Source organism: Asparagus officinalis, chromosome 10 (assembly GCF_001876935.1).
Source record: "Asparagus officinalis chromosome 10, Aspof.V1, whole genome shotgun sequence".
Taxonomy (NCBI): Eukaryota; Viridiplantae; Streptophyta; class Magnoliopsida; order Asparagales; family Asparagaceae; genus Asparagus; species Asparagus officinalis.
In genome coordinates, this window is record NC_033803.1 from 613,768 (window position 1) to 623,080 (window position 9,313).

Here is a 9,313-nt window from a genome sequence, read left to right on the forward strand (position 1 = left end):
AGAGAAGCCACCACGAAGCGAATCAAAGAAGCGTACTAGTCAGCGAAACGACGAAATACGTGTAAACAACACAATGAGTCAAGATACCGAAAAACCAGAATAGTCGTTGGCGGCCGAGTCATACTAAATCAGACTCGGCAAGGGCCAGCTAAGGCCGAGCCACCAGATGGTGACTTACGTGCAGGTCTGATCCGAAAACACATTTTGGCGGTTTCGACGGGTTTTTACGAGATTTTCTTCTGTCTAGGAGGTTCCTAACTACCTAAATCTTATATTTAAACATAGTTATGCAGTTGTTAATTGAAGATAAGACGGAATCCATTGTTCTTATCTAAAAAAACCCCAACCGAAGCCTATAAATTCAAGATTTGGGGCTCATTTCTAGGGCGGACATCAAGAGAGCGAGGTGCTGTCAAAATTGAGAGTGAAGCCATAAATTTCAGAGGGTTAGCAAATCTTAGCGAAGTTTCTCCATAAACAAAAAGAGAGTTCGAGAGATCTGAAACCCCTTTCCCCCATATTCCTCCGGATTTAAGCTTAGTCTTTAATCCCGAGAAGAGTCGTAATCTCGTTTGATCAGGATTACCACTTTAGTGAATACTTCTTTCGTGAAGTAGGAGCTTTGATTTTCAATTTGTCAACCGGATCTGATCCGTGACGGCCCACGGATATCAATGTTCCCGACACAGGCAAAGATCCCACGCAAACAACAGGCAATAAATATATGTTGTGTGCTGTTTGAAGGAATTGTAATCTTATATTTTTATTGTGTAAGAAGATCTTATAAAAAGATCGAGTTTTTATTTATTTGAGTTTATTGTAACGACTAAAGTTATAATAGATTCTATGACAATGAAAACAACAATTTCTGACCCAAACAACACATTAGAATTAATACCAAGGGCTGAGACACATCAAATTTTGTTTCTGAGGCATTGACACAATTTTTCCAATAACTTTTAGTAATAAGTTATTTTTAACATTTCCACATTTATATGGCAATTATGATGTGGGCTCGTTGCCTGATCCATCTCTCGTGAACCCAATAACAAAATTATATTCTTAATGGGTCAAGGCAAAGTTACCATTACATTCTTAATGGGTCAAGGCTAAGAGATAGTACTGGGCCCAGCTCAGCCCACTTCTATTGGATGCCGCCATCTCTCCGCTCTCAGCTCAAGTCTCAAAGCTCAAATATCCTATTTAATTTCATTATATTATTCAGAAAATTTAAAACCCTAGAATGCTCAGAACTCTCACTCTCCTTCCTCGTTTCCCATCATATATTTCCAATTCCAGGTACTTTTTATTATTTCTCGTTGAAATCTCGCTAGCGTTTCCATTCAAATCCCTATATTTTCGTATGAGCTCTTTACCATTTCCCCTTCTTTTCTGTAATATTTGATTGAATTTGACGTATCAGCAGTTGTTTCACATAAAAAATGCGTTTTTGTTTATGCCCATCGTGTTTAGTTCTTGCTGTAGGGTTTTCAAGCGCAAGATGAGTGCAAAGCCGGCGGCGCCGATCTGTCCGAAGTTTGTTTCTTTGGAAGTTGGAGAAGATCCTACCACGAGTCTTTTCAAAGGTAAACACAATTTAGTTATTTAGTTCAATTTCAGCTAAAATTTGATCTTTTTTTTTTGCTGCTCCATTACATGTTGGACATATCTCATTCTAGTGAATATGGAGGGGGTAATCGATTAAATTTGAGTTTTAGAAAGACTTTCGAAATTTTGATTACCATTGTATACTGTGTTCATGTTTAATTCAATGGTTTGGATCTCTTCTGCAGATTCAAGGTTCCGTGTGGTGTCATATAATATTTTGGCGCAGGTAGTTATTCTTATTGTAGATATTCTCTCTTGCAGAAATTTAGGACTCCGACTTATTCTTGAAATTGCGTTCTTTCTGCAAGGAAACTGGATAACTTAGCACAAGTTATTTTAAAACTTTTCCGTTTATTTTGTATTGAATTGCCCATAAAATGTGACATTTTTATATATCAATAAGTTATTTTACATCCATGCTTACATTTTCCTTTTTATGTTTGGCCTTCTAAATTTCAGTACCAATGCTGTAAATCGGCCTGTTAGGATTGGTGAATTGCTTGTTTATGTATATATCTGAGGATGTTGACTCACACCGTTGACAATATGCAGGTTTATGTGAAGAGTTCTTACTTCCCACACTCACCATCTTCATCTCTCAAGTAAATCTCTTAGTTGTTTAGTTAACTTTTGGCATTGCATGCTTGAAGTCTTGATTTAGAGTCTATGATTGCTTATAATTTTTTTTGAGAATACTTTGATTTTTTTTTGTGCTGCACGAGACTTAAAAAATTAGCTTTCCTTCTTTTTTAAAGTCTCCAAAAAGATTCCTGAATGCTGATAGTTTGAAGTATTCTGTATGTCTTCATGGTTATGTTTTCCATTACCGATATATGACTGTTTGAATTTGGTAACATAGGTGGAAAGCTCGTTCTCAAGCGGTTCTCACAGACCTTAAAAATTTAAATGCTGACTTCCTCTGCATCCAGGTATATTATATGTCAACTATTCTCTGGAAAGGCAATTATTCCATCTAGGTTCATTTTGTTCTACATATGAAGCCTAATGGTTCTGGATAGCGATACATCAATCTTATTTACTGTTGCAAACATATGACTCTCTCAGGTTACAGGTACATGATACACCAGGCATAAAGAAAAATATAACTATGGCTCGTGAATATATACCATTGTTGAACCCCCCACCCCCTCAACCCAACACACATAACCCCCTCAACCCATCGACCAGCCCACCATGAAAAAAAAAAAAAAAAAAAAAAAAAAAAAAAAAAAAGAGTAACCTTTTCTTAACTTTTTTTCCCTATTAGATATCCACCATTTCCAAAATACTTCAACAAATTTGCTTCAAATATTGATCTATCTTGATGAGCACTTACCATATAAAGACAAAAGATCGTCCTAACAACAGGAAGTTCTTATCTAAAAATTACTTTTTTGGGTATGCCCTTCTTTAGAAGGACTTCTCTTTAAGCTATGTGACACAGATACTTTGACAAAGGTGACATGTTCATATCGGATACATATCTTATTCTTGGATACTTTGGTACATGATGTTCATATGTTCTAGATCCTCTTTTTTATATAGCCTAAAATGGCCTTATATCCTAAAATTATCAATAGCATATCACAGGTGTAGCCGGATTGAAAAGTTAAAAATGAATCTATCTGCAATAGATTCATAATTCTATTTGATCTGTAAATGCCCCGTACTTATGTAATTATTTGGTTCTCCATGAGCTACATGATGTTTACAAATGGGTGGTTTATTAACTTAGAAATAATTCATAATCTAGATATTGTGCTCATTTAACCATCTTGTCCTTCCAAATTCATGCTAGAGATAATGAGCAGCAACAGACAGACACACGCATGCAAACGCGCGCGCACACCACTGTGGCTATGTCCACGCTGCATCCATATTTGTGGGTTGTGCGTGTACAATATATTAATTTTTTTAATATTAATGTCCTGCCCATGGCCTTTTTTCCTCAAAAATTTACCTTACTGCAATGTACATAGTGTCCCTTATCAGTATGTTGTATTCCTGCCCCTGCTTCACGGTCTATAAGCTTAACAATACCATGATTTTCTAACATGATATCTGTACTCTCTGTTTCTGGTTCTCCAATTGATATATTTTCATCTACCATTTGATGTTTAGGAATTAGATGAATATGATACCTTTTACAAAAGCAACATGGAGAGCCATGGGTATTCCTGTATTTATGTTCAAAGAGATGGGCAGAAACGTGATGGATGTGGGATCTTTTACAAGAGTAGAAGGTACTAGAAATTCATGTTCTTTCCCATGGTTTTAATGATGCTGAGGTACAAAGTTCTCTATGGATATGAAAGTAGATAAATCCATCTATACCTCGTATCTGATTCAGTATATTTTGACCATTAGCTCTGTGCATTCACTTATTTTTTATATTTGCCTTTTCCCCTACTTAGTCATCAGTAGGTTAGATTTTTGAGCAAATGACTAGTGCAGTATTTTTCCTGCTGGAACTTGAACAGGGACTTGCCTGGCTAGACATTACCAGAGAAAATAGATAAACTTAAGAATGTATCTATTGAAAAATAATATGCTTGCTACCCAGTAATTAAAACCTAACTAACAAACTTCGACTCAGAAGGAACATCAGTGAATGTTTAACTCTTGTATTTGAAAATTCACTACAAAGGAGATGGCCGGAAGAAAATTTGTAAATAGAAGTTTTGTAATATGCAAACATACTTTGATCATTTCGACCTGATATCAAATAATAAAGGGGAGCTAAAAATTCATGATTTTATGATCTATAGCCCACAATTTTTATTCTTTTCATTTGTTATAACCCAACGACATTATGTGGATTTCAAAATTCACAATTTCATGAGCTATTTACGATTTTATGAGCTATAACCCATGATTTTTGTTCATTTTTGTTTATTTCAACCGAATGTCAAATAATTAACTTGAGTTCAAAATTCACGATTTTTATGAGACATAACCATGATTTTTGTTCATTTTGTTGGTTTTGACGTAATGGCAAATAATTTAGCGGAGTTCAAAATTCACGATTTTCACAAGCTATAACCCACGATTTTTCTTCATTTTCTTTCGTTTTGACTGAATTGGATATAGTTAAGCGGAGTTCAAAATTCATGATATTCATTAGTTGTAACTCATGCTTTTTGTTTGTTTCGACACAGTGACAAATAATTATGCGTAGTTTAAAATTTATGAATTCTGTTATAACCCACGATTTTTGTTCATTTTTGTTAGTTTTGACCGAATGGTAAATAATTAAGCATAGTTCAAAATTCAAGATTTTCATGAGTTATAACCCACCAATTTTTACCATGTTTTTTTGTTTAAACCATAGAGCAACTAATTAAGCAGAGTTCAAAATTCATCATTTTTATGAACTATAGTCCTCAAGTGTTGTTCATTCTTTTCATTTCGACCGAATGACAAATGATTAAGCCGAGTTCAAATTTCACGCTTTTATGAGTTATAACTCACAATTTTTGTTCATTTTCATTTGTTTCGACTTAATGGAAAATAAGTATACAGAGTTCAAAATTCACAATTTTCATGAGCTACCTAATACTTTTGTCCATTTTCATTCGTTTCGATTCAATGGCAAATGATTATGCGATGGTCAAAATTCACGATTTCATGACCTATAATAACTCATAATTTTTGTTGATTTTCATTTGTTTGGACCTAATAATAAATAATTATATGGAGCTTAAATTTGCGATTTCATGATCTATAACCCATAATTTTTGTCCATTTGTGTTCGTTATGATCGAATGATAAATTATTAAGCAAACTTCATACTTCACAATTTTTATGAGTTATAACTCATGAATTTTTATGAGTTATAACTCATGTTTTTTCCTCTATTTTCATTCATTCTGATCGAGTGACAAGTAATTAAGAGATGTGCAAAATTCACTATTTTCATGAGCTATAACCCACAATCTTTTTCAATTTTATTTATTTTGACACAACGGTATGCGGAGTTTAAAATTCATGATTTCATGAGCTATAACTCACGAATATTGTTCATTTTCATTCATTTTGACCGAACGTCAAATAATTATGGGGAGTTTAAAATTAACGATTTTCATGGGCTATAACCCATGATTTTTGTTCATTTTCTGTTGTTTTCGACCTAATGAAAAATAATTAAGCGGAGTTCAAATTTAGGATTTTCTTAAGCTATAACCTACAATTTTTATCCATTTTTTCCTTCGACCCGTAGGCAAATGATCATGCGGAGTTAAAAATTCATGATTTTATAAGCTATAATCAATGATTTTTGTTCATTTTCATCCGTTTCAACCCAATGAAAAATAAACTTGTGGAGTTAGAAAATGTATGAGTGTCATGAGCTACCCAAGATTTTTGTCCATTTTTATTGGTTTCAACTCAATGACAAATAAATATGCGATGTCCACAATTCACGATTTTTTTCACAAGCTAAAATCCACGATTTTTATTCATTTTCATTTGCTTCAATCGAATAGCGAATAATTAAGGGAACTTCAAAATTCATGATTTTTTGAGGTAGAACCCATAATTTTGTTCATTTTCATTGGTTTAGATCCAATGACAAATAATTATACTTAGTAAATTCACGAGTTTATGATGTATAAGAACACGTGATTTTGTTCATTTCGTTAGTTTCGGCCCAATGACATAATTATGCAGGTTCAAGATTCACGATTTCATTATCTGTGATCCATGATTTGTGTCCATTTATGATTGTATAGATCGAGTGACAAATAATTAAGCGAACTTCAAAGATTTACAAATTTTCATGAGCTACCCATGATTTTTTTCTATTTTCATTCATTTTGATCAAATGTCATATAATTAAGCGGAATTCAAAATTTACGATATCATTAGTTACAACCCACGGTTTTTGTCTATTTTTATTTATTTCAATATAATGATAAATAATTATGTGGAGTTCAAAACTCTAGTGAGCTATAACTCACGATGTTTATTCATTTGTGTTCATTTCCATCGAATGGCAAATTATTATGCCGAGTTCAAAAATACGAGTTTCATGGCTATAATCTATTATTTTTGTCCATTTTTATTAGTTTTAATCTAGTGGCAGATATTTATATGGAGTTCAAAATTCACGATTTCATGACCTATAACCTACAAATGTTGTTTATCTGCGTTTATTTTGATTGAATGACAAATAATTAACTATATTTCAAAATTCACGATTTTCATAAGCTATAACTCATGACTTTCTTTATTTTCATTCATTTTGACCAATTGGAAAATACATAAGCGGAGTCCACAATTCACTAATTTTATGAGTTATAACCTATAGGTTTTCTCCATTTTTTGTTTGTTTTGACTCAAAATTTCCATACACTAATCTATAATTTTGTTCATTTTTATTCGTTTTGACCTAATGACAAATAATTATGCGAGGTTCAAAGTTCATGATTTAATTAGCTATAACCCACGATTTTTGTTCGTTTTTGTTCTTTTCGACCGAATGACAAATAATTAAGCAGAATTCAAAATCCATGATATTCGTGGGCTATAACATGTGATTTTTATTCATTGTCGTTCCTTTGACCCAAAGCCAAATAATTAAGTTCAAAATTCACAATTTTAGAAGTTTTAACCCATAATTTTTTTATTTTTGTTCAATTTGACTTAATGGTAAACAATCAGCCAAAGTTCAAAATTCATGATTTTTATGATTACGTTTATGAGTTATAAGCTTTTATTTCTCTCCATTTTCATTCACTTAGATCAAAATGACAAATAATTATGTAGAGTTCAAAAGTCACCCTTTTCATGAGCTGTAATCCATTTTTTGCCATTTCGTGCGTTCAACTGAATGACCAATAATCAAGCGGACCCCCAAATTCATGAATTCATGAGCTATAACCTATGATTTTTCTCCATTTTTATTCGCTTCGATCGTATAGCAAGTAATTAAGCGGAGTTTAAATTCATCATTTTCATCAGTTGTAACTCATGATTTTTGTTTATTTTCATCAATTTCGACTGAATGATAATTAAGCGGAGTTTAAAATTCACGATTTCATAAGCTATGACTTGCGATTTTGTTCATTTTCGTGTGTTTTGACCCAGTTAAAAAATAAGTGTGCAGAGTTCAAATTTCATGACTGTTATGAGCTGCCTAATTTTTTTTGCTTATTTTCATTCGTTCCGATTTAAGACAAATAATTATGCAATGTTTAAAATTCACGATTTTATGAACTATAATCTATAATTTTTGCTCATTTTCTTTTGTTTTCAATCAAATGAAAAATAGTTAAGGGGAATCGATAATTCACAATATTTCATAAGATATAACCCACTAGTTTGTTCATTTTCATTGGTTTCAGTCCAATGGAAAATAATTATGGAGCTTCAAATTCACAATTCATGACCTATAGTAATCCACGATTTTTTCTCATTGTCATTGGTTTGGACCCAGTGACATAATTGTCCGGAGTTTAAAGTTTACGATTTCATGATCTATAACCCATGGTTTTTGTTCATTTGCGTTCGTTTTGATCGAAAGACAAATTATCAAGTGGACTTTGAAATTCACGATTTTCATGAGTTATAACCCATGATTTTTCTCAATTTTCATTTACTTAGATCGAATGAGAAATAATTTAGCGTAATTCAAAATTCATGATTTTTATGACCTATAACATACAATTTTTATACATTTTTGTTCATATCGACACAATGACGATTAATTATGCCAAGTTCAAAATTCATGATTTCATAGGCTATGACCCACGGTTTTGTTAATTTTCATTCGTTTCGACTCAATGGAAAATAATTGCGTGGAGTTCAAAATTCACAATTTTCATGAGCTATCTAAAATTTGTCCATTGTTATCGGTTTCGATCAATGATATAACTATGCGGTGTTCAAAATTCACGATTTCATAAATCATAATCTACGAATTTGTTCATTTTTTTCAACCAAATGGAGATTAATTAAGGGAAGTCCATAATTCATGCTTTTCATAAGCTATTACCTACGATTTTTGTTCATTTTCATTAGTTTTAATCCAATCACAAATAATTATCCGACGTTCAAAATTCATGATTTCATGGCATATAGTAACTCAAGATTTTTGTTTATTTTCGTTGTTTTGGGCCCAATGACAAATATTTGCGTGGACTTTTAAAATTCACGATCTCATGAGTTACATCTCATGAAAATAGTGAACTTTGAATTATGTTTAATTAGTGGTCATTGGGCCAAAACCAAGATTACATTTGAAAAGACACCATTATAATCACATAAATTAAAATAAAGAGAAAAATGCTTTCAGCCCCCAAAACCAAAGAAAATGTGCCTCCCACCCTAAGATTTTTTCAAATGGTGCTTTACCCCTAAAAATAAATTTTTTGTTCTCTGAGCCCCTAAAACACAAAGTCCAAGAATTTTACACAGGTAAAGGCTATAATACCTTTTATCTCTCTTATGGGCATTGATCGGCTGGGAGGTAAACAAGAGGAGCCCAAACCATCCAACCTCTTCATCAATATTGTCTTCTTCGAAGACCCCTGCACCGACCAGCTGCAGCGCATGGGAAGCGGCGGCTCTAGCGTCGTCCTCGACCCCAAGACCGACGTCGAGGCCGAATCAAGGAAGCTCCCCTCCCAGTACAAAGGCGTCGTCCCCCAACCCAACGGCCGTTGGGGCGCCCAAATCTACGAGAAGCACCAACGCGTCTGGCTCG

At 33.2% G+C, this 9,313-nt stretch overlaps 1 protein-coding gene across 3 annotated transcripts in view; it reads left to right on the top strand.

Annotated features, from left to right (window-relative positions):
- LOC109825281 (carbon catabolite repressor protein 4 homolog 4-like) overlaps positions 1,189-9,313 on the top strand; it is a 14,856-nt gene continuing 6,731 nt past the window's right edge. For 2 of the 3 annotated variants that reach the window (XM_020392099.1, XM_020392100.1), the window contains exons 1-6: positions 1,189-1,299; positions 1,474-1,586; positions 1,794-1,834; positions 2,161-2,210; positions 2,468-2,537; positions 3,730-3,851. In XM_020392099.1, coding sequence (XP_020247688.1) covers positions 1,244-1,299; positions 1,474-1,586; positions 1,794-1,834; positions 2,161-2,210; positions 2,468-2,537; positions 3,730-3,851 — 452 coding nt within the window. In that variant the 5' untranslated portion in view covers positions 1,189-1,243. The remainder of the gene's footprint in view (positions 1,300-1,473; positions 1,587-1,793; positions 1,835-2,160; positions 2,211-2,467; positions 2,538-3,729; positions 3,852-9,313) is intronic. The other variant, XM_020392101.1, reaches the window with a different exon arrangement.